This window comes from Taurulus bubalis (assembly GCF_910589615.1).
Source record: "Taurulus bubalis genome assembly, chromosome: 9".
Lineage (NCBI taxonomy): Eukaryota > Metazoa > Chordata > Actinopteri > Perciformes > Cottidae > Taurulus > Taurulus bubalis.
In genome coordinates this window covers 25,731,568-25,758,178 of record NC_136597.1, presented here as the reverse complement: position 1 = coordinate 25,758,178, position 26,611 = coordinate 25,731,568, and the positions used below count along the sequence as shown (strand labels likewise).

Sequence of the window (26,611 nt, the reverse complement as noted above, 5' to 3'; positions counted from 1 at the left end):
GCCGTAATCCAAAATGACGTCCACTTCTTAAACAGAGTTTATGTTTGACACGCAAACGCGTTTTCATTGCTGTTTGTTCAGAATACAATAACCTACAAATGAAACAACAAAAAGCACGAGTAGCGTTCTCATTGCACGCAAAATGGTTTACAAACCGTTGTGTCATTCATGTTCTCTTGACGGGAAGAAAGAGCAGCAGAGACTGTGACGCTTCAACTGGAAACTGAACCTTAAAAACCCTCCAAACTTGCATGAATCACACACACACACAGACACACACACACACACACACACACAGACACACACACACAACGACCACCGCTAAAATGTTTCCGCTCAGCTGAGCCAAAAACGCAAATCACAGCGCCGACAAACCAGATTGGTGACTTTGGGTTTGGGGGGATTTGTCAGATGTAGAAAGCAGACGGACGACCTCAGAGGAGAGAGAGAGGAAAACCAATGGAGGTGTTGATTTGAGAATTTCTTTTATAAATGATGGACTTCTTGAAAAGGTTCCGCCTCGATATCGGATCTCTACTCGTTCACATAATCGTCCTGTTGGCTCAGGTCATGTGACGCGGTGACGTCAGTCCAAAGGATGAAGGTGGAGAAAGACGGTGGAGGTTGAAACATTAAATGCTTTTTAGACAATTTGAAGAAAAGAATAGCTTTTATTGGTCGCTGGGAAAATGGGCATTGATGTGTTGCGGCAGCACAAAGACGGAGAGTACAGATAATAAGTACAAGTATACGAGTAGAATAAGAATACAAGTAAAATGGAAACTAAACACGAGAAGAGACGAAGTAACAAGGAGAAGTGAAGTGTTTAAATGCATCGTACCACAGAAATACATGATTAAGTGATGATTAAACATCCGTATTAATATAGCAACATAATTTAAAATAATGTAGCAAGGCGGTATAACATATTATAGTATGAAACTGCACACTGCAGTCTAGAATGGGATTAAATACGGAAGCCCTGAGGGGTAAGTGAGAAAAACTAAATTCTGGGAATTCATCTTCTTATTCTGAATTTAATTAAAAAGGTTTTTGACATGATCATTTTTCAAAATTCCTTAAATTGTTATGTTTTAATCTGGGAAACAGGTTGAATAAAACAGTTTTGGCAGGAGAAGCTTTGTTTGTTGGTTTGTTTGTTGTTGTAATACCCAGTTTGGCCACAAGAGGCTGAAGACATTTATCAAAAACATTCATGTGCTGATTTAAAATACATTTCCTGACAAAACAAAGAAATTACAGTGACAACACAACTAACATATTTACCTTGTGTTTAGAGTATTTGGAGAAATTAAAACTTGGTTGCTTTTAGCTCCATTCAGAACATGCGATAGTGGTGCACTGCAGCCTCTTGTGGCCAAAATGAATATTACAACAACAAATTTAAAAAAAAAATGATCCCAGCAAAAAAAAAAATTTCACTTGTTTTCACTGATTTCTTTAATATTAGTTAGACTCAGAACAGACTTAGAAAATTGATCTACAGAATTTGTTTTTCTCAATTGGCCTCTCAGGGTTTCAGTCGATAAAAAATATATTATGACGTGTATGCTTTCTATTAACTAAAAATAAATACAAAATCTGTGAACATTCATGTGATTTTTTTTTTTTTTTAAAGCCGCATTTAACCCTCGGAGACTAAAAAATAACTTGGTCCCATAAATAACTTATTTTTGTATTTATTCTGAGCCGCCTGTGATAAACTTTTATCCAACTGCTCTCGCTGGCATTCTTTGAAAAAAACATGACCTCCCGTGTTGGCTGCTGCTTTTGTTTGGGACTCTTTACTGTAAGTGTTTATGAGTCAGAGCGTCTGAAGCTCCACCTAGCTGGGACCTTTAATGTCTCCATAACAGCTGATGTGCAGCGTTTGAGCAGCAACGCAATGAATGCTGGGTAAAAAAAAAGGAAAAACACAACTTAAAGAGAAACCATCTCCAGTGCCAGAGCATTGATAAGGCTGAGCCGACAGAGCATTAAGGGTGAGCCAACAGAGCAGTGTTAAGGGTGAGCCAACAAAACATTGTTAAGGGTGAGCCGACAGAGCATTGTTAAGGGTGAGCCAACAAAACATTGTTAAGGGTGAGCCGACAGAGCATTAAGGGTGAGCCAACAGAGCATTGTTAAGGGTGAGCCAACAGAGCATTGTTAAGGGTGAGCCAACAGAGCATTAAGGGTGAGCCAACAGAGCATTGTTAAGGGTGAGCCAACAAAACATTGTTAAGGGTGAGCCAACATAGCATTGTTAAGGGTGAGCCAACAGAGCATTAAGGGTGAGGCAACAGAGCATTGTTAAGGGTGAGCCAACAGAGCATTAAGGGTGAGGCAACAGAGCATTGTTAAGGGTGAGCCAACAGAGCATTGTTAAGGGTGAGCCAACAGAGCATTGATAAGCATTGATAAGGGTGAGCCAACAGAGCATTGTTAAGGGTGAGCCAACAGAGCATTAAGGGTGAGCCAACAGAGCATTGTTAAGGGTGAGCCAACAGAGCATCGTTAAGGGTGAGCCAACAGAGCATTAAGGGTGAGCCAGTAGAGCATCGTTAAGGGTGAGCCAACAGATCATTAAGGGTGAGCCAACAGAGCATTAAGGGTGAGGCAACAGAGCATTGTTAAGGGTGAGCCAACAGAGCATTGATAAGGGTGAGCCAACAGAGCATTGATAAGGGTGAGCCAACAGAGCATTGATAAGGGTGAGCCAACATTCCTGGCATGCCCCCCACCCCTTCCCCTTCCTGCAGAACCCACAACAGACACTCAAGCCAGGCTGTAGCCTCCCGCCTCCCTCTGGGTTTAAAAATACACTCAACCGTCCTCTGTTTTTGTGCAGTCAAAAACAAAAAGCTGCAAACTCGAGCTCCTCACCTGTAGATGCGACACACGACCGATAACTAGCAGTCCGGTGGGGGGGTGGGGGTCTCCTCTTCGGGGTCACCGCAGGGGTCATGGTGGCCCTCTGCGCCGTACGTCCTCCGACACGCTCGCCTCGGTTCCTGATGTGGAGTCTGAAACACAAGCCAGCCATCCGCACTTATATACGGCGAGGAGAGGGAGGAGAAACCACCACAACACAGCGATTAGAGAGCAGGGAGAGGGGGGGAGACATAGAGGCACAGAGAGAGAGAGAGAGAGAGAGAGAGAGAGAGAGAGAGAGAGAGAGAGGGTTTAAATGAGTTCTGAGGTCTGATTCTATGCAAGAAAAAAAGTCTCAACTCATCCACTTCAATCAGCATCAGACAGGAAAGACCGACGTAAACACACCGGAGTCAACAACAATTGTCCTGTGTGTGTGTGTGTGTGTGTGTGTGTGTGTGTGTGTGTGTGTGTGTGTGTGTGTGTGTGTGTGTGTGTGTGTGTGTGTGTGTCAAGTACTGCAATCTTGAGGTATTAGTATTCTCATTTAATGCTCTTTTTGTACTTCTACAAAGCATTAGTTAGTTTGCTATTATTGATTAAAAAATATACATATATACGTATATACAAATATATTCATTGTATTAATTGCATATATAAACGTGTGTGTTCTGTACTTTTCTCCCTCATTCGCTGCACTCCAGCCTTCTCTTTCCAACACCAGTTTAATAATATGTGAAACCACAAGAAAACTCCAGAAAACTCCATCAGGGTCTCAACTGGTCTTCGTTTCATTCGTCTTCCTGCCGGTTTTAACGAGTGTCTTCATCTCCACGTATGTCTTCATGTGGCAGCAGTGTCTGATTGAGTCACATGACGTGCGGAGCCGGCTCCTTGAGCTCACATTCCAGCGGTTAGCCGCACATATTTACAACCAGAAGACAAAAGGGACTCGATTATTTTTATTTTATGTTTTCCTTTTCAACTGTGTGTTTCCACCCTGAGTAAATATGTCGTCCAGCTGAACAGCTTTTGCAGTAATCTTTGGGAAGAAATACAACATAGTTTGTGCTTTGTTTCTAATTGTACACGATCACGTTGGAGTGTACTATTATGGGGGAAACCTGACTCTGTTACTTATAATTAAAATATTAACATCTGAGATGTGTTTATTCATCGTGAGCTTTGAATGTCAGAGAAGCTTCTGGTGGTCAGGAGAGAGAATGCAGCTTTAACACGTGACGCATATACTTCTATACAACCAGAGGAGTCGCCCCCTGGTGGTCAGGAGAGAGAATGCAGCTTTAACACGTGACGCATATACTTCTATACAACCAGAGGAGTCGCCCCCTGGTGGTCAGGAGAGAGAATGCAGCTTTAACACGTGACGCATATACTTCTATACAACCAGAGGAGTCGCCCCCTTGTGGTCAGGAGAGAGAATGCAGCTTTAACACGTGACGCATATACTTCTATACAACCAGAGGAGTCGCCCCTGGTGGTCAGGAGAGAGAATGCAGCTTTAACATGTGACGCATATACTTCTATACAACCAGAGGAGTCGTCCCCTTGTGGTCAGTAGAGTTAATGCAGCTTTGACACATGAAGCATAGACTTCTATACAACCAGAGGAGTTGCTCTCTGGTGGTCAGGAGAGAGAATGCAGCTTTAACACATGAAGCATAGACTTCTATACAACCAGAGGAGTCGCCCCCTGGTGGTCAGGAGAGAGAATCTAGCTTTTAAGACACTTTCACATCGGCTTCATTCGACAAAACCAGAGGATGCCGTCCACAGAGATGACACTGATATTCTTCTTCTGTGGTTCTGGAGACGACAGAGTGTTTCTCTAAGAAATGACTTCCAGACTTCAGGTCCCTCAGATCTTCTTCTCTCTCAACTCATCAACTGCAATTTCCCCAGATTTGCTCCCAATTATTTATTTTTTTAAACGCTAACACACACACACACACACACACACATACACACACACACACACACACACAGTGTTTGTTCCATTGTCAGTCCAGGCGAAGGTGGAATCTCCATCAGTTGTGACGGACTGTAGGCGGTAATTACACGCTCTGCATTTCTGCGAAGGCGGAACATGAGAGCAGTTTGTTGGGGAAACCTTGTCTGCTGAAGTCACCTCTTCACTAGTTGTGTGACTTAAACAGAGCTGGTTTTCTAGTTTGGGAAAATGTACTTTCTTTCTTTCTTTTTTGTCAAAGGAAAATTAGCTTTCAGCTAACTTTCTCCAAACATCGAGAGTCTGTTTTCCATCAAACGATCAAAAGAGTTCAGGAAAGTTCAAACGTTCTTCAGCCGTTAAATCAGATTAATGAGCAGGAAGCAAACAAAGAGTTTGGTTTCAGACGACAACAACAACAGCATCACAGCACATAAAGAGCTTTTGTTTTGTTTGATTTGTTCCATTGAAGAATGTCTTAATGTGTTTGTGATGAATGAGACTATAAAATATCAGATTAGTGGTGATATTTCCTCTGTGTGATTCATTCATTTCACTTTATACATTAAATGATTAAGGGTGTGTTCTTTAACCAACACCAAATGTAGACATTTATAATATGAATAAGAATAATACATTTTATTTCTATAGCGCTAAAAAAAAAAGACCCTTTTAATGATTCATAAATTAATCAATATTGTAGAAAAGTTTTAAAGTTATACATTTTGAGGGAAATATATTCTCACTTTTCACTCATTTTTTTTGTCCACCAGGGGGCGACTCCTCTGGTTGTATAGAAGTATATGCTTCATGTGTTAAAGCTGCATTCTCTCTCCTGACCACCAGGGGGCGACTCCTCTGGTTGTATAGAAGTCTATGCGTCATGTGTTAAAGCTGCATTCTCTCTCCTGACCACCAGGCGGCAACTGACTCCTCTGGTTGTATAGAAGTATATGCTTCATGTGTTAAAACTGCATTCTCTCTCCTGACCACCAGGGGGCGACTCCTCTGGTTGTATAGAAGTCTATGCGTCATGTGTTAAAGCTGCATTCTCTCTCCTGACCACCAGGGGGCGACTGACTCCTCTGGTTGTATAGAAGTCTATGCTTCATGTGTTAAAGCTGCATTCTCTCTCCTGACCACCAGGGGGCGACTCCTCTGGTTGTATAGAAGTCTATGCGTCATGTGTTAAAGCTGCATTCTCTCTCCTGACCACCAGGGGGCGACTGACTCCTCTGGTTGTATAGAAGTCTATGCTTCATGTGTTAAAGCTGCATTCTCTCTCCTGACCACCAGGGGGCGACTCCTCTGGTTGTATAGAAGTATATGCGTCATGTGTTAAAGCTGCATTCTCTCTCCTGACCACCAGGGGGCGACTGACTCCTCTGGTTGTATAGAAGTCTATGCTTCATGTGTTAAAGCTGCATTCTCTCTCCTGACCACCAGGGGGCGACTGACTCCTCTGGTTGTATAGAAGTATATGCTTCATGTGTTAAAGCTGCATTCTCTCCCCTGACCACCAGGGGGCGACTCCTCTGGTTGTATAGAAGTCTATATAAATGACTCTACTTCTCATGATTTATTCCCTCAGTAAACATTGTAAACATGAGTTTATGTCTCAATCTCTAGTTTCAAGTCTTCTTCAATACAGCATGATGTTCATTTAGTAAATTATGGTCATTTAGAGCCAAACAGACCATAAAGCAGGGGACGCTTTAGGGGCGGGGCTACAAGGTGATTGACAGGTCGACACTAGAGACGTATACGGCGTCTCTACGTCGCTCCTCCTCCTGACGTCATGACGACTACGTCCACTTCTTATGTCCACTCTGTCGTGTGAAGTGTAAATTTATACCTCCTAATGTCATAAATTAAAAACATGCACAGCAACAGCTAGACCCTTCTTAGAATATGTCATGAGAGGCTTTACAAGCTGTGTGTGTGTGTGTGTGTGTGTGTGTGTGTGTGTGTGTGTGTGTGTGTGTGTGTGTGTGTGTGTGTGTGTGTGTGTGTGTGCGTGTGTGTGTGCGTGTGTAAAAAGCCACATTCCCACAGTGGGTGGTGGTGTGTTTGGATTCCTCGGGCCTGGCATTGCGATCCTGACTGCAGATCCGTTTCCACGACCTCCTGCACGGAAACCTCAGCGCCTCCATCGCAGCCTCCTCACCAACATATGGACTGTGTTATGGAAACGTCTGGGCTCCGACCGCCGCTGAAAAGGCCTCGGCTGTAATGAGGCATCGAGTTGCCTGGGGGGGATGGTTCGGGGGGTCGGCCTCCGTTCAATAGTTTCCGTGTAACACGGAAGGCTTTTCAGGAGCAGATTCACAGATTACCGTCGGTGAAACGAGCTCCTGCAGGATGGGGGTCACCGTCTCTTCCTCACATCGACTGTTTGAACTCTTTGACTCGCATCTCCTGTTTGTTTTTAGAGAGTCAAACATGGTTTGCATGTTTAAACCAATGCAGAAGTCTTTAAAACTTCTGCTGATCATTTTCCAAATCATTCCCTAGGTTTTTAGGTTTCTTTCCAGGCAGCCTTTGGCTCCTCCCAATTAAGAGAAAAGTCTTCTTGCAGAGGCTTAAAATGTCCTGCTGATAAATTATAATTTTTTTGGTGAAATAACTTCATCTTTTTCCACCTTGTGCAACCTTTTCCTGCGTTATGTGCATCAGTTGGTGGCAAAGCAACTGAATTGCCAAAAACACCAAAAGAAGAAAAATGTCTGCACTGAAGTTACATCAAATAATAGTTTCGATTCCCGAGGCTGAACGAATTGATCCTCCCGCCAACGGGCAGCAGACATACTTGGCTAGGTTTCGTAAAACGATCGTGGTTTAGGGTTCAAATTTCAATTTTGGTCTCACACAGGACTGCGGCATCCTGGGTGAACCTCCTGTGTTTACCTTACCACATGAAGTATAGACTTCTATACAGCCAGAGGAGTCGCCCCTTGATGGTCAGCAGAGAGAATGCAGCTTTAACACATGAAGCATATACTTCTATACAAACAGAGGAGTCACCCCCTGGTGGTCAGGAGAGAGAATGCAGCTTTAACACATGAAGCATATACTTCTATACAAACAGAGGAGTCACCCCCTGGTGGTCAGGAGAGAGAATGCAGGTTCACCTGACCTTTTTAGAGAGCAATGCGTCTCAAACCATCTTTTGAGCAACTGGATTTCAGTTTGTCTGAAACGCTTCCTGGATGCATTTACACTATATAGTGAATTATTTTAAATGGGGTCTAAATCATTGCTCTCAACCCTAATGTAGTGCCTCTTTAGTGTTCCAGATGGGGGGGCAATACAAAGAGAAATGTGAAAAGTGGGATTTCAACTGACAAACGCAAACTTTACCTACAGAGGTGATGTCATCCCTTTTGGATTTGGGGCGTTAGATCAACTAAACTCTCATTTATTGTTCAGGAGGTACGAACTCACCAAATGACGTTAACTTGGGTGACTCGTCCCGATTGGTATCCAGCCATGCGGTCAGCTGGTCGCATTGAAAGAGATTTCATCTGCAGAGATGAACCCAGTTTATAGAATAAGAGCAGAATCCTCATTTCCTGTTGAAAACAACGACATCGTACCTCTCTGATCTTTTTTTTTTTAAATCAGACCATCACACAGACGGAAATGGACATAATTCTCTGTGTCTCTGACCTTTGACCTCAGCCGCCTGTCTGCAGTTGTTAGGTGAAACAATGATGTGGTTTCTCTCAAACACACAAAAGTGACTTCTCTGTTCTATTCTTGCAGTGTTGCCAGTTCCCCCCCCAGCGCTCATGTTATTGTTTCCGATGCCATCTTTCGCCCACCGACCTAACCTTGCATTTTACGGCCCTCCGGGAGCTTTAGTCGTGTTGGTGTGGCGTCGGGATCTGAGAGGTCGACTGGATTCAAAGTCAACAGCCTGACGCCAGACTGCTTTTGGACCGCGGCCGTGTTTTTACTGGAAGAGACGACTTGTACTCGATCTGAAGTGATTCTCTTCTTCCAATAAATAATAAAGAAAGCTCAACTGGAATGAATGCCAATAACTTTGTCTTTTCTTTTTTTTTGACAGAGTTTCACTGAGGATACAAGTGGCTCTATACATGTGTCAGTCCACTGCTGCTACTGCTAATACACAGCTAAAGCCGGGGTCAGACCAGATGAGGTTTGGGCCATCTTATCCAGCCCGGTCTCACCAAGTGGAGTGTGAAGGACACGACAAATTGTGAGTCATTTAGCGCAATAACAACACCATTTCTTGCTTTTTGCATGTCCTTTTACGCTGTAGCAGTCTGCACTGACTGCACTGTAAAAGAAAGCTTATGATGGATGGAAGGGGAGGTGAACAAACACAGGACTTTTAACCAGGAGACCAGTGTTCGTGTCCCGATTTGGAAGACATCTTACGAAAAGTTACTCCTCGTTTTTTTTCCTTGAAAAGCCAGCAAAACATTTCAATTCATGCGTCTTTTTCAAGATAAACCTCCGTTAGGTTTAGGCACCAAAACGTCTCAGATAGCATGACCTGACGCAAAATATGTGACACAAACAATGGTCTCCTGGGGGAAAGATTGCCGTTTGTCGGACCCGTCTGAGTTCCTCAGATCAACTCCTCTGTACTTTCATTTTGAAATCAAGGGGGGAATTATGTGTTTTCCAGAGGGGAAAGTCATCAGTCGTTGCTTACAGAGAGCAGGAAGTGAATTTTAGATGTGTGTGTTTTTCTATATGAGGTGGTTTTGGAGGTGACGCATCTCATCCATCTGGATCATCAGTCGTCAGAGTGTATACTTCGTTAATTGTTTGTATGCCGAGGCGGTAAATGTTTATCTGCTTTCCCCTCCCGGCCTGTAATCCAGCAGCAGCCGATGAAGCTGATGGAGAGGCAGCGGAGAGGTGATGAGCAGCTGGTAAACAGCCAATCAGAGACTGAAGCCTGGGCCACAGGTCAGACTCGGACAAGGCTATTATCCATGTGACATAGTGCAGTAACGTCTACCTGAGCAGAGAAGTCACTCTCCCTCTGTGTGCATTGTCATCCGAGTGTGTATGTGAGCGCACCCCAGTGGTCAGCTTGAGGCTCTGCCGTCATACGGGTGACGTCTCCATCCCAACCGATTGCAGAAGCCCAGGCGGCAACCTCCAATTCTGCCGAATGAAGCAGACTATGTGTGTTAAAACATGCATTCTCTCTCCTGACAATCAGTGGGTGACTCCTCTGGTTGTATAGAAGTATATGCTTCATGTGTTAAAGCTGCATTCTCTCTACTGACCATCAATGGGCGACTCGTCTGGTTGTATAGAAGTCTATGCTTCATGTGTTAAAGCTGCATTCTCTCTACTGACCATCAGTGGGCGACTCGTCTGGTTGTATAGAAGTCTATGCTTCATGTGTTAAAGCTATTCTCTATAATGGCCATCAGGGGGCGACTCCTCTGGTTGTATAGACGACTATGCTTCATGTGTTAAAGCTGCATTCTCTCCAATGACCATATTCTTCTTCAATACATCATGATGTTCATTTATTAAATTATGGCCATTTAGAGTCAAACAGACCATAAAGCAGGGAATGCAAAGTGATTGAATGCCGCCAAGTGAAAATCAACCCGCCGTTGCAAATAGACCGCAACAAAAACCTTATTTTCCTACGGTTTCGGTAACATTTTTGTAACAAAACTACAGTGAACAACTATATAATCATATATATTTGTATAAAACTAAACTAAACATTTATGGGATTTTCATGGGATTTGTTGACAAATAGACCAATGTGAACATGAGGGAAACTAACGCGAGGCATAATGAGCTACAATATGCAACCAGAAGTCTCTGTCCTGTAACTTCACTGGTTTGAAATCTGGAGGAAGAGAGAAAGTTCTCAGACCGATTTTTTCAATCTTTGCCAACTTCGGTGCAGACGAGCTGAACATGTGGAGTGACTGCTGACACCGAACTAAAGCCGATTACGGTGATTACCTAAAAGTACAGGAGCTAACTGATGCTAAATGACAGGTGTTTGGTTTCTGTGTGTTTAAGACATATTGAATGATGAACCTCAGGAGTATATTTTATAACCTAGGATATCGGATACAGTGTTTGAGAAAGGGAACTCTTTAAATGTGGTCGTGTAAAAACATTTGCGGGAAACTAACTGTGTCATTAAAGAGTCATTCTATTTTCTAATCCAACTTTCGATGACAACATACGTTTCTCAGGTTTTGTGTTGACAATATGGAGAAGAAAAAGAAACGGGAGAGGACCGTGAATTGCAGACGCTGAGGCTTGTTTACTTCCTCTGCAGTCAATCATCATGATACGATAATAATGATGACGATACCGGCAGAGTCTGAATTACTCAGCCGAGTTTGCCAAAGTCACATTTGCTCTGTAAGGGATTTGAAGCCTGTTAATCTGGTTCAGACATTCATTGTCCACAGAGGATGGATTTTAATGACTCTGCTGATCTTCTGACTTTTCATCTTCAAAAGGTCAAAATAAAATAGCAAGCTTGTGGAAATTCTACAGAAAGTGGAAGTCAATGTTATTAAGGTTGTCACAGATTTGGTTCAAAGTGCTTCACAACCTGTACTATACAGGGAAAACACCACCAAAACCAAAATGACGAAGAAACAACTAAAAAAAATACTTGCATGCAAATATTGAGATATTTCACCAGATATTGAACAATTTGATCCCCTTGTGTTGCAAAAGGTAAAGTCAGGGGATAACCAAAGTCCCCAGGATTCATCCTCTTGGGAGCATGAATGTTTGTACCAAAGTTTGTACCGATCCATTGAGTAGATGTTGAGATATTTCACCAGATGTTCAAAACTTTGACCCCCTCGTGTTGCAATAGGTAAAGTCAGGGCATCACCAAAGTCCCCAGGGTTCATCCTCCTGGGAGCATGAATGTTTGATTAAACTTCCATTGCAATACATCCAATAGCTGTTGAGATATTTTGGTCTACCTCAAAGTAGTTGACCATCCGACTACTAAAACATATGTTTTTCAACACAACATTTCTATACATTCAGTGCTTTGAAGTCATTTTGTAAAGTCTTGGCATTTTTCCTCAGATTGTAAAATGTCCGGTCGACCTCGTAGCAGGTTTCTTAGAAAAGATTCTCACTTTTCTCAAAGCTGCAGATCGTAGTACCACATTTTCATGATTATGGTAAAAAAAAGAAAGAAAAGGCAATAGTTCTATTAATCAGAAACCACCACCAAGTGCTTTAAACAAAAGACTCTAGAGATGAGTGTTTTTAATCACTATTACCTCACAAATACAAAGTAACCTTGGAAAAACAGCTAAAGGTGATAGATTCATACATTTACTGCATCCGTTGATTTTTTCATAGAAATAACAAATGACTGCCAGGAAGAAAAGGCATGGAGTGCGGGTGTTCTTACTTTATATTATTATTAAAACTACAAAGCCAAAAGTGGATGAATGTTCCTCCTGAGTGGATCTGACAGTTTCCACTCGTTCGTCCTCTGAAGAGCGGAGAGCCACTAAAAGTTGCTTAATTGTGTTTTTCCTGGAAGAAACTCTCTTTTTTCTGGTCTCACTTATGAAATAATCTGAGTCACAGTGTTTCATGTGCCAGGCAGAGGTTCACCAGAAGGTGGTTTACAGACCAGCGAAGCAGCTTGTTGGAGTAAAAGCTAAAAGTCTATGAAGGATGAAACCATCCAACTTTCTCTCTTACTTTACTTCACTTATGGTGAAATACTTAGTTAGGTTTAATAAAGATGGTGAAATACTTAGTTATGTTTAATAAAGATGGTGAAATACTTAGCTATGTTTAGAACCCGTTGAAAACTGTGGAGCCTCTAGGGGCTCGAGACCTCTTTTTCCCTGTGTTTGAGTCGTCGTAGGAACCACAAATGAATTCCAATATTTGTGTTTATTGTATGTATTTGTTCAGCAAAGTATTAGGGAAAAAATGTATATCTGCAAAAAAATCACTTTTATACCATATTTTGCTCATAACTATGAACATCCAGCATGATATGAGCCAGATTCCCCAAAAATGCCTGAGTTTTTCAAACTGTATGGTTCAGGGCCTTGACAACAGCCCACATACTAATAAGACAGCTTTTTGAAAGATTAGGACCTAAATAATCGGAATCTGCAACAAAAATAACAATAAAACAACAGCATTGGGGTGTTACGAAGAATATTCAGTCAAAAAACTGTGTCGTTCGGTTCAATAATGAAAAAAATAGGTTTAATAAAGATGATGAAATACTTAGTTAGGTTTAATAAAGATGATGAAATACTGATTTAGGTTTAATAAAGATGATGAAATACTTCCTCGTTCATGATTACAAGGACGACATAAGAAACATATTTCGTGGGATATAAGAACTCCATGTATCTCCGGATGCTGGCTGAGACCAGCCTGTGCATGTTTGTTTGTTTCCATGCTTCCGTTCCTCCTGTGAAGCTGCAGGCTAACCGCACGCTGACCTCAGCTCTGTGCTTTACTCCCCAAATGTTCAACCATTCCTTCAAAAGCTGCTAATTTGCTGGCTCGTTGCATGATGTCAGTGATTACCGAACGGTAAATCTTCCTGCCATCACCTCCAGATGAATAATGAATACCTTATTTATGAACATAAACGTGACTTCAACACTTTTCCGTAATCCTCAGTTGACTCTGTTTCGACAGACGCTTCTTCTTCTTCTTGAGTCATGACCCTCCGGTCTCGGCAGAAGCTTCTCCAAACAGTTGTTTGCTGCTCCCTTTGTGTTGTTGAACCGCCTCGGTCACGTGACTCGCTGTGACTCATTCACTGCTCGTGCACTCAGCCGGCTGATGAAGACCTCGGCCTCGTCATCGTATCAAATCAAACAAGTGGCCGTAAACACGAACTGTCTTCTCGTCTTTCGTTGATTTATTGATTGTTTTTCTGATAATTTTGTAGCCGAGGAATGTTAACTTATTCAAATTAACTCCAGATCACTTTCTCTCTCTCTAGTTTTCCTCTAAAAGTTTGTTTTTCAGCAAAACCAGTCAACTTACCGATCGCGTAAAGGATCCACAGAATGATGGAAGAAAAATATTCGGGCCCCACCGCCCCGACAAAATTGTAACAAAATGGTTACAACTTTTTGTGACTCCTACATCCGTGCTTTTTACATATATTAGAATAAAGAAAATTGCAGTCACTTTCAAGTAAACCAGATCGCTCCATCAGACAAACAATAATAACATGTGCAATCACTTTGTTAGAACAATGCACATCAATTTCTATCTGTGCAAAAAATAACTAAAATTTTGTGGCTTCAAAGAACCTGTTTTGCACTAAATATATTTTCAAGGGTACAGGCATTTCGCCATGTATTCATTAACGACGTTGTATGTCCTTGTACTTTCTTTTTTTTAAGTTGCAAAAACCCAAAAGCATCATGAGTTTTTTATGTTTCATTTATTCCCCTCCTTTCGGCTCTGAATGGTCTGTAGCTTGCAGTTTCACATCTCATTTTTTTTTTTAAATCAAAACACCCATGGAAACATTTCTCAGCTCACGCTGCGGATCCTTTGTGTAAAGCGGAGCCACTTGATGTGGTTTGGCCCCTGATTTAAAGATCGTATCCGAGGGTTGGATCGCGTTTCCCCCATTAGTAGGTAAAGCTTGACACGATTCAGTTACAGCAGCTCAGGATGCACTTCATTTGGTGGAAAATAACATATTATCTGAGCTGCAACACGACACTGGAGGTGTAATTGATAGGTTTCCGTGCTCGGTAAACAGTTGCCTGCTTTGTGTTTTTGTTGAATGACTGCACTGTCGTTGTTGTTGTTGTTGTATCCTGAGAAACAACTGTTCAAGGAGCTGGAGGATCAGCAGACACATGTAATGTATGCATTACAGATGTATGAGCTGGACCTATGAGTCGTTGGTTCCCTGGTTTCTATGGATGCTTTCGTTTATATATGTTTTGCTCTGAAATCAGGGCATTGTGGTATTTTCTTCTGCAAAAAAAAACTAGCTGCAAACTTTGAATTTTTTGCTTGACCTGTTGTATTCACAGTCCACACTTCTTCTTTCTGGCTTTCAACTAACTGACCTGTTTGAAAGGTGCTACACGTACAACGTTTAATTTATTGATTGATTTTCAAAGCAACCTTTTCAGCCTACAGATGTTTTTGACACTCAAGTACTCATCGTGAAACACCCCTTTAATTAAAAGAATCATTTTCAGAATCACCATCAAGACAAACATGAGTTGAAGTAAATCCAGCCATTGAGAACTGACTGTATCTGTGAATGTTTGTACAGGAAGTTTGGAGGTTTTCCCATTTTATTTAAATATCATTTTCTTGTGGACATAAGAGGGAACTGCGGCTAACACGCTAAAACTTAAGCCTTGCTGTCTACAGTATCAGACACTTGATAGCCAGGCAGAGTCCCAGGAACATGATGATGCAGAGGCAGGAGAAATGCAGCGACAGGAGCTGCAGGATATCTCCCAGCAGGATGTTCTCCACGGGGTAAGGCAGCGGGAAGGCGGGCCAAGGCGGCGTCGGAGGAGGATCCTGGGGCATCTCGCAGTAAATGCCCGTCCAGCCCTGGTAGCACTGGCAGGTGAACTTGTGCTTCATGTCCAGGATGTCGTGGTTGTTGAGGTGGCCGCTGACGTGGAAGCGGGGGCCCCCGGACGCCGGGTTGCGGTGGATGTGGAAGAAGCGCGGGTTCAGGTGCAGGTACGCGCCCGAGTCCAGGCTCTTGCGGACGCACCGGCCGTTCTTCTTGCAAATCGCTTTGCTGCACAGCTTGGCGGCGGAGGTGACGTTGATGACGTAGTGGCCCAGCGGACCGTCGATGTACTTCTTCACCGCCAGGCAGTTCACCTGGAGGAGGCAGGAGACAAATGTCACGTGTAGAAAAGGTTAAAGAAACACGAAAACGCTAAAAACTAACTCTGTTCAATTGAGGGGAAAAGGCAACGTATCCTCGATGAATGGCTAGTGGGATATCTTAGCAAAAAGGTGCACCTAATTGTTCGTGAAAAGACAGTAACGTGTCAATTCATGCAGTCTTTTCAAAATAAGCTTTTTCACAGGAAACAACGGTCTCGGCAGCAAAACTACTTACCGTAAAAGTCGGATTACAAGTCGCTACTACCTTCGGTCAGTGTCCCCATTAGCACCCCGCTGTAGCCAGCTAGCGCTCCTGCTTGCTCTCCGCTAGCTCCCCAACAACCACCGAAGGTAGTGGGACCAGCCCCGGCTCGACACCCGACTCGAGCAGAGGGGCAGCAGCAGCAGCGGGGAGCTAGCAGGAGCGCCAGCTAGCAGGAGCGCCAGCTAGCAGGAGCGCCAGCTAGCAGGAGCGCCAGAGGTAGGTGCGCCTTGTAACCCAACGTTTATGGTAGTTAGGATGAGGGAAAGATCGGAAAATATGTAGTTATGTTTAGGAAAATATTGTGAAATACTTGTTGTGAAGGTTTCAAAAGTTATCGTGAAATACTCAATTGTGTTGAGGAAAAGATCATGAAATAATAAATATGGTTTCGGCAACAAAACTAATAATCGTTTGGGTTGAAATAGTTACGGAAGTGCACAAGTTACGTGACAAATAAATCTTATAAATAAATATCTACGAATTAGGGCACATTATTTGTCGTAGGTATAGCTACGAATGCTGGATGAGACCAGCCCGGAAAAAGTTTTCAAGAGTCTGGTGATCGACGATGGAAATGTTCAACTAATGTCCACTGTTTCAGTTGTGTCATAGTATGTTTGAGTTCTTCTCTTCAGTGATAATTCCATTACAGATTCTCCTTCTTCTAGATTTATTTGCTGGAAACAGGATGTAAAAAAATCCACAGACACCAACAGAAATCGTGACCACTTTCACTTAATAAATCAGATGCTTTTCTTCTGGTTTTTGACTGTTGGAGAAAAACTATTTTTAGAAACATCCGGTTCGCTTTGTTTTATGCATAGTGACTGCATGGAATTTATGTCATTAACATTTATTGTTTCCGAAGGCTTTGCGACTTGTTTTGTGTAATTTATGCTATGATGACGGGGTAATGCTATATAATAATATGCATTTAGTTAAAGGCTGTTACTTTGATCTGATTGTAAGTGAATTCAAAGCTTTGGGTTTTGAATTTAGTATTGAAACTGATTTTAAAACCTCCGTAGTTTATATAAACACAAGGTTTTCATCCCTTTTATCAGTTCTAACTCACCACTTTGAAGAATATTGTTTTGCTTATTGTTTTTCCCGTTACCTGCGATCGTGCGTACTCTAACGATCCCCAGAGGATGATGCCCGAAGCTCCCAAGGCGGCGCTTTCCCCGATGGTGTGAACCAGATCGCTCTGAAAGAAAACAGAATCAGAGGGACCTTTTTTCTCCAAGTAAACAAAGAACTGAAAAACTCACCTCGGAAAGAACCTCAAATGTGTAGGCGTAGAACGGTCTGGAGTAGACAAACACTGGCAGTGTGAAGTTTGTGCGGGCGATGGACGCGATCCTCATGGCTTCCTTGACCCGGTAGTGGACAAATTTGACAGTGTTGGAGGAGGACTTGAGCTCGTTGTCCAGGTAGATGGAGGGGAAGAGGGCCGTGCTCTCCTTCCAAAGCCACATCAGTTGGTCGTTGCGCACATGCTCAATGTTGGGGCATTCGCCTGTGTACTGTTCCGGGTGCTGCTTGTACCCGTAGTTGTAGCAGTCCGGGAACAGGTAAAACCCCCACAGCCCGTCCGGCCTGCGACCTTCAGCCAGGGCCAAGGTCAGGTTCATGAAGTTCTGTCCAGCCGTCTCGAAATCTTCTTTCGCTTCCTTCGCCACTTTGCTCTCCGGCCAATCCGGGTGAAGTTTCCGGATCAGTTCCTTGGACTTGTTGCGGTAGATGTCCTTGGCGCCCCAGTTTCGGACCCACTGAGGCCTCCAGTTCTCCCAGTCGATGACGCCCAGGCCTCGGAAATCCTTGTTGGGGATCAGCTTGTCGATGTCTGCCCGGGCCTTGCTCAGGTGTTTGGAGATGCTCTGGTTCTGCGGCAGCCCACCGTTGACGGGGACCCCGGAGTTGGAGTAGTAGGGGTAGTACCCCAAGTGGCTTTGGTAGAATATGGTGACGTTTTGTCCGCTTAGGGTTTCGTTGAGGTTCGCTACGATGTCGAAAACGCTGAGGTCCAAGTCCACCTTGAATCGAAGGCGGCAGGACTCAGTGGGAGCGTTCCACACGACGACAAAAGGCCGGTGAGGGATCAGAGGTGCCCGGGCCGGCTTCATCTGGTCGCCCAGAACTTGCAGTTTTTCTCCGACGCCAACCCACAAGGCCAGTGCTAGGAGACGGGGGCCCATCAGCGCCATGGCCCCTGATTTCTCATGGAGCAATTAGTGGTTCCTACCGGAAAAAAAGGAGATAATGTTTGGAGAGAAATTAAACACATTTTGAGCTTCAGTGAGCAGAGATAATCAGCCTGGACCGTGAGAGGAGATGAGTGATGATCAGTGAAGTGGATGCTCCAAATTCCACCACACAACAAAACACAAAAAGCTTCCCTGTTCCCAGAGGGAGCAGGACTGCGATGGAAAGGATGCTGGTTCAAATCCCAAAGCAGCAGAGACTGTGTGGATCTGGATAGCAAACGGGATACGCTTTCCCCCTCTTAACACACATTAACCAGTAACTGAGGGACGCTTTCTCCACAGGCAGAAGGTCCTTCTGCAGGACTGACTTCATAGATTCTTACTGATTTACTTTGTTAAAAACATCAGAGAGATATAATGCTGCGTTGGTGAGGAACCCATCGACTGCAGCTGATGAGGTTTTCTGCAAACGACATTTTCCGACATAGAAATAGACAGAAATACAGCCATGAAAGTGTTGTTTTCAGGTTGTTGTCGGTTGACTTAAATAAATAACTTTTTGAATCAACATATGTCTTAAATTGATACGAGAATACGTTAGCTCCTAACAACTTCAGTCAGATCGCAATAACCCCAAATGTCTGTCTGATTATCGGGTAATTGTTGGCAGCAGTTCTTTAAACCCAAAAACTAAATCAATTCGTGTATATGACGGCAAGATAAAAATGTCAGGATAAGGTTTTTAAACACTTAAAAGATATGCATTCTAAAAAAAATTGAATAGTTTCAGAATCAATCAGTTATTTCTGAATTAATTGTACTTTTTTTTAAGAACTACAAAGCTGAAGGACCCATCCTGTTTACACATTCAGAAAACCATGCTCTCTTTGTGGCTGTGCTTTTTATTTTCTTCTGTCATTCCTCTGAAACTGCTCCCTCCAGCTCTTTATGCAAAAGTCCCATTTAATTGCTGATGGCGCCTCCTCATATGCAAGTAATTCATATTTCATTTTTTCCAAAGCCAGGAAAGGAGTGGAGGGGGGGGGGGGCATCGTGACCCCACTCTTGGGAAACATGGCCACTGAGGTTGCCTCCATGGACGCCACGGAAAAAATCTCCCATCATTCTCTTTGTAACCAGAGCAGTGGAGCAGGAAACCACTGGTGGGCTGAGGCTTCTCCCATCACTTCAACTTTTCCTTCATCTGCCGGGTGCTGGCCTGCAGCTGATGTTCTCTGCTGAGTTTAATGGCACGAGAACTTTATGAACGCAGTCAGAGATGGCGGAGAAGGCGGTGGAAGACGGAGAGTTATAATCGCAAATAAATGTGCCAAAATGTTTCCTTCTAAAACATTTGAATAAAAGCTGTAATTTATCAGGAGGTTTCCTCACGTCCGGCTCAGCTTGGGAAAGCATTTCGACAGGCTCTGTGTCTCGCAACCAGTTTCGTAATCCTCCGGGACTGGATGGGTTTTCTGATGATGCCGATCCAAGACAAACAGAGTGCGGTGAAGCCACTCAGGCTGTCCTCCAAACCACCAGAAGAACTGGAAACACGGAAGCTCCAGCCCACAAGAAGGACCCCCCAATCGCAGAGTCCAAACTCACACAGGAGATCCAGTTTGATGTGTTTGTCTCAGACGGAGACAATGAAACGCCAAAAGGCAGCCGAACTCAACTAATGTGCTCCAGATGAGGGAAACGGGGTGAACTGTCAGTGGGATCTAACCCTCATGATTGTGAACCACGCTGCTGGCATGGCTCCGGAGACGGCCGGTCCACCACGCTGGTACACACTGGAATCATAACTACTGGATGGATTGCCATGATATTTAGTTTGGACAGCAACGGTCTGAACTTTTCATCCAGCACCAACTTCAGGGGAACATTTATAATGCCTTCAAATCTGTGGTTCATGATCAAAATGTCTGCAAAACTAATGACATTACCATCAACCTCAGATGTACTGTGGCGCCGATAAGCTCATGTTTGAAATTGGGCCCTGCCAAAATGCCACTGGCAAAGGCGTGACCCTCCACTCTGTCTATTGTTTGTCGCTTTCGTTGGTCGGGTTGGTTAGGTTTCGGCTTGAGGCGTGAGATTGTGAGGTTAAGTTTATGGTAAGAAAACAAGGGCAAGCCCACTAAAGGCACTGGAGTAGCGCGGGTCATGCCTTCACCATAGTATCATTCTGTATAATAATTAGCCACGTGCTTCTGTTGCATTAAAGTGTGTATTTTTGGGATTAATGGGCCTTGGGAAAAATGTTGGATAACGGGCTGTTGGAAAGTGGTCTTCTTGGTCTAATGGGACATTTTTTAGACGTTTGGGGTTTTGGAATAATGGCATGGCACCAGCGAGCCAGCGGGGAAATGTGCTCGCTAGTCAGTCAGAGTAGCTTTCTGGATTTCTTTCTATTTTCTCTCTACACTGTAGAGGGGAGAAGTTCTCTCAGCGCTAGCGAGCTAGTGTTAGCTGGATTGTCATGTGTCGTTGTTGTATTCAAGGGGGTCTCAGGCTGGTCTGGATGGGTCTGAGCGACTGGGTTTGATTCAGGACCAGCTTGAAGAGTGTAGTCTGGAAAATATGAAGCCAGCCTTGAATTAGTATTTAATGATCCAGTGTTAACGACTAACAACCAGAGACAGAGTTATTCAGCAACAACACACATCAGTGTGTGTGTGTGTGTGTGTGTGTGTGTGTGTGTGTGTGTGTGTGTGTGTGTGTGTGTGTGTGTTCAAGGGACTGTAAAACCACAGAAAGTCTGAGTCAGACTGCTGATTCTGCTCCCAACATGTACATTTTTTCATTATATATGTGTGGGGTTACAAATGTGTCTACAAGACGTGTGTGTGTGTGTGTGTGTGTGTGTGTGTGTGCGTGTGTGTGTGTGTGTGTGTGTGTGTGTGTGTGTGTGTGTGTGTGTGTGTGTGTGTGTGTGTGTGTGTGTGTGTGTGTTTCTAGTGCAGCAATGCTTTATCTTCCTAATGCAGTTCAGTGCTGCAGATTTGCAATTCATTTCATTTCCCATTAATGTGCTGAAGACCACATTGAGAGTTTGTGTCACACATACATTCACAAATACAGATAATATGCATCATTGCAACTAAACTTACGACCTCAGTCTGCTTCAAACGAAGTGCTCGTTGGCTCGTCGACGCGTTGAACTAACCAGTTTATTTGAGTTATTTTATAACTCTCGCACACACTGATTACATCTGGGTCACTTACAGGATTCGGTGGAGCCTTGATTATGTTCACGTGTGGATTTCAGGCTGCGGTTTCTCTGCTGCAGTTTCCAGATGTGACTTTATGGTTTTATTAACACCAACGCTCAGACACCTCACTGCTGCAATAACGACAAGCTGCGTTTCACATTTTACTTTCACAGATTAGTCATTAAACCCGTCTGTCCACCCATCCCGTCTCTTTCTGGAACACACGTGTCTCAAACGTTACTGCTCAGTTGATTGACGAAACCTTGGAGCGAGCGTTGTTACGTTGCGTTGTTACGTTGCGTTGTTACGTTGCGTTGTTACGTTGCGTTGTTACGTTGCGTTGTTACGTTGCGTTGTTACGTTGCATTGTTACGTTGCTTTTTGTTACATTTTAGGGCTCCGTGTTGAGCAGGGTCGTCCTTCAATCAGAGGATCGGCGGTTCGATCCCCGGCTCCACTAGCCCATGTCGATGTGTCCTTGAACAAGACACTTAACCCTAAATTGCTTACATTGTTGCGTTGCATTTTTGCATTGCATTGTTACGTTGCATTGTTACATTGCTCTGTTACGTTGCATTGTTACGTTGCTCTGTTACATTGCTCTGTTACGTTGCGTTGTTACATTGTTCTGTTACGTTGCATTGTTACATTGCGTTGTTACATTGCTCTGTTACGTTGCATTGTTATGTTGCATTGTTACGTTGCATTGTTACGTTGCTCTGTTACATTGCTCTGTTACGTTGCGTTGTTACATTGCTCTGTTACGTTGCATTGTTACTTTGCTCTGTTACGTTGCATTGTTACGTTGCTCTGTTACATTGCTCTGTTACGTTGCGTTGTTACATTGCTCTGTTACGTTGCATTGTTACGTTGCATTGTTACATTGCTCTGTTACGTTGCGTTGTTACATTGCTCTGTTACGTTGCATTGTTACGTTGCATTGTTACTTTGCTCTGTTACGTTGCATTGTTACGTTGCTCTGTTACATTGCTCTGTTGCGTTGCGTTGTTACATTGCTCTGTTACGTTGCATTGTTACGTTGCATTGTTACGTTGCGTTGTTACGTTGCATTGTTACGTTGCGTTGTTACTTTGCGTTGTTACGTTGCTCTGTTACATTGCTCTGTTACGTTGCATTGTTATATTGCTCTGTTACGTTGCATTGTTACGTTGTTCTGTTACATTGCTCTGTTACGTTGCGTTGTTACATTGCTCTGTTACGTTGCATTGTTGCGTTGCATTGTTACGTTGCGTTGTTACGTTGCATTGTTACGTTGCGTTGTTACTTTGCGTTGTTACGTTGCTCTGCTACATTGCTCTGTTACGTTGCTCTGTTACGATGCATTGTTGCTTTTCGTTGTTACGTTGCGTCGTTAGGTTGTGTTGTTAAGTTGCATTGTTACATTGGGATGTTAAGTTGCGTTGTTAAGTTGCACTGTTGTGTTGCGTTATGTTACATGATGTTATGTTACATGATGTTATGTTATATGATGTTATGTTACATGATGTTATGTTTTATGATGTTATGTTACATGATGTTATGTTATGTGATGTTATGTTATATGATGTTATGTTACATGATGTTATGTTATATGATGTTATGTTACATGATGTTATGTTAGGTTGTTTTTCATTATTTCAACACAAACCTTCTAACCATAAATAGTTGTGCTGCTTAAAACAACGTACAATGCTAAACAAAATAATGACGGCTGGGTTGGCTGAAAGATATTTTACGATATTTAAATGACATTTTTGTAATTTATGTCACTTAAAGTATACAGGGTAACTAGTTCTCCCCTGTAATACATTAACAATGCTGCTCCTTTATTTCCATATCTTCTGTTGTACAGAGTTCTCATTTTTAAATGAATTAGCCGGAAACATGAAAAGGTGAGCAGCGTTTTCAGCCAACTCAAAAGTCAGCATTAGCTTATTCTAATGACCCTGTGAAATTAACCGTATCCAGATCTGCCTCTAATGGTTTCAATAAGAGAAAAGATGGTCTTATGGTTTTAACGTACCTTCCCGTCCCCGCCGACTGTGCCGAGGATCAAGGCCTCCTGTTGGATGTTCTTCGTCTCTTTTTAAAAAACCTTAGACACAGAAGTTGTCCATCTGATGAGCTGTTGAATGGTCTCAGTCCCTGTTGTCCCTCTCTCAGGGCAGAGATGACCCACTATTGTTGGATAAGCCCCTCCTCCTCTGTGCCCAACAGGACTCTGATTTACTGGACCAAACGGCAGATGATGTTCCGGACGGTAAACAAGCTGCAGCACATTCTGGGGTCTAGACCTACTGTGGACTACAATTACCTAGGTATCATTTAGAAGATGGAGGAAAGAAATCTGACGGAAAACAAGTAATCTTACTGAAGAGTATCGGCTTAAATAACTGTCCTAAATCGCTGAAAGCTCTATCCGTGGTGATCCTTGATAGCAACAAGACTGCCATGTGCTTTACTACCAAAACAGACGCTGAATAGTCCAGTTTATATGATGCAAACAAATAAACAAGATGAAGAGTCTGCAGCCGTGCTGGCGGTTCATAAGGCTGTTCTTAGCTATTCCAAAATATGACACATTAAAGAAACCTTTCAATGGGTTTTACCAGGCGGCAACCTTCGGTTTTGAAAAGGGAAGCCAATGCAGAAGTGTCTTAAACTGGCATTCTCGCTAATGTCCAGCAGGGGGCGACTCCACTGGTTGTATAGAAGTCTATGCTTCATGTGTTGAAGCTGCATTCTCTCTCCTGACCTTCAGGGGGTGACTCCTCTGGTTGTATAGAAGTCTATGTTTCATGTATTAAAGCTGCATTCTCTCTCCTGACCACCAGGGGGCGACTCCTCTGGTTGTATAGAGGTCTGTAGAAAATGACTCTACTTCTATCTTGAATTTGAGTTTATGTCTCAATCTCTAGTTTCAAGTCTTCTTCAATACAGCATGATGTTCATTTAGTAAATTATGGTCATTTAGAGTCAAAGTCACCGAAGAACAACTTTCATGACGTTGTTGAGTTTGGCCCAATTTTGGGACTCCCCAAAAGTTCGATTTTAAAGATTTAATTAGACTCCCTAAGATCCTTTTCGCAGCAACTACCACATTCCAGAGACTTTTAACCAGGCACCAAAAGTAAGCTCTAAACATATTTAATTATCTGGATTTTTCGTAATCTATCTATATTTATCCATTAAATAAATTTCATTATAAATGTGAAGCTTAAAACTGCTGCACCACCACATTTCCAGGAAAATAAATTATATATTTTCTTCCAGGAGCAGTAAAAAATGTTCTACTCTTTAAACATCTGTATATAATACAATATATAATTTCCCTGATAATCTCCAGAGGACACAACAGCGTCAGTGACTTTAGTTGTAGCCACGGCTCTGATTCCCGACACGGTCGTGACGCCTGGAAAGGTGTTGTGCTGCTTCCGGCTGAGGAAACATTATTATTACACAGAGTACAGGACAGCTTCTCCTCTGCATCAGCACTGCAGACACGTCCAGAATCATCAGTTTATGGCTGCACAAACGCCACAAAGTTGACTTTATCACCTGAACCTCAAGGCTCTGACACGATTAAATGTTTGGATCATTATCTGTGTTATATTGCGGGTGAGATGGAAGTCTGGGTCAGCCTGATGGTAAATGGACCCGTACAGCGTTTTTCTAGTCTTCCGACCACTCAAAGCGCTTTAACACTACATGACATCATTCACCCATTGATGGGAGGAGCTACCATACAAGGTGCCACATCAGGATTATCTAACATTCATACACCATAGGCGCAGCTACAGGAGGCATTTAGGGTGAAGTGTCTCACTCAAGGACACATCGCCATGGGCTAGCAGAGCCGGGGATCGAACCGCCGATCCTCTGATTGAAGTATGACCCTGCTCACCACTGAGCCACAGTCGGATGGACGGCTGAAAAAAACAAAATGAACGCACCCGAGACACCTGAGATTGTAGGAAGTAAATGGGATATAATGACGCCTCTCACACATTTAATTCCACTTCGTATCCCATGTTACTTTAAACGTCTAAATCCTCTTTGCTGTAAAACTTTCAAAGCAGCAGTTTAATTTGTGCTCGTCCTGATGAATCACCTGTTACAGTTTGTGTCTGAGTGCGTAGAGGCCAGGATATGCGGCTCATCCGGTTATAGTTAGATTCTTCACATTTCTTTCTTGGGCGTGCGCAATTATCCTTTTGGTATGTGTCCTACGCACTTTATAAATTAGATATATTACTACACTATATATATGAATATTTCTCCCCACAACCCTGCACGGTCACCGCATGGACCTCAGCTGAACATCTGTCGAGTGGACCTTCCTGTCTAAGTGGAGTTTTTATGTTAATACCTGATGTTGGAACACAGTAGATATTATCAGCTGATCTGCATCACAAAGACAAATAGCAGTCAGTGAAGTTGAGAAAAAAAGAGTTCAAGGTTATTTCCCAAATTGTGTAACAGCTTGTAATACATCACATTTCACATTTCTGTCTTTACAGGGAATTCAAGTTATCCACTAGTTAGCTTCTAGCAGGCCTAGTTTAGCAGTGAATTTAGTCTTTGTAGAACAGAGGACTCACCAGAGTTTGTCAGATTCTGCTGTGTTGATGAGGAAAAGCTGCTGGATTCAGGTGAATGTTCCTCAGAAACAGAGAGACTTGTCTGGACTGCAGCTCTGCTGTCGCTCAGAACAACTTTAATTACACTTCACTGGAGGAGCTGTGACGTTGAAGCTCGCTTCTTTCATTGTTGCTACATGTTTGACCTGTTTGTGTGTATCCAGTTGGAAACGTCCTGTTGTTGTTGTCTTGGCCAAATCTCTTGAATAAAGAATCCAATAGCATAATCATATATTCTCCTACACCTGACTATGTAGTCTTGTATGTTTGTCCCTTCAGCACGAAGTCTATGCTTCATGTGCTAAAGCTGCATTCTCTCTCCAGACCACCAGGGGGTGACTCCTCTGGTTGTATAGAAGTCTATATAAATGACTCTACTTCTCTTGATGTATTCCCTCAGTAAACATTGTAAACATGAGTTTATGTCTCAATCTCTAGTTTCAAGTCTTCTTCAATACAGCATGATGTTCATTTAGTAAATTATGGTCATTTAGAGTCAAAGTCACCGAAGAACAACTTTCATGACGTTGTTGAGTTTGGCCCAATTTTGGGACTCCCCAAAAGTT

General features: G+C 43.0%; 1 protein-coding gene across 1 annotated transcript; it reads right to left on the bottom strand.

Moving 5' to 3' along the window:
• Nucleotides 1-14,323: 14,323 nt before the first annotated feature.
• Nucleotides 14,324-26,296, bottom strand: hyal6 (hyaluronoglucosaminidase 6). The gene is made up of 4 exons (XM_079223202.1): nt 26,007-26,296; nt 17,252-18,221; nt 17,098-17,187; nt 14,324-15,706 (listed from the first exon to the last, which is right to left on the bottom strand). Exons 2-4 carry the CDS (start codon nt 18,185-18,187, stop codon nt 15,230-15,232), a joined length of 1,503 nt encoding a protein of 500 aa, XP_079079328.1. The 5' UTR covers nt 18,188-18,221; nt 26,007-26,296; the 3' UTR covers nt 14,324-15,229.
• Nucleotides 26,297-26,611: the final 315 nt, after the last annotated feature.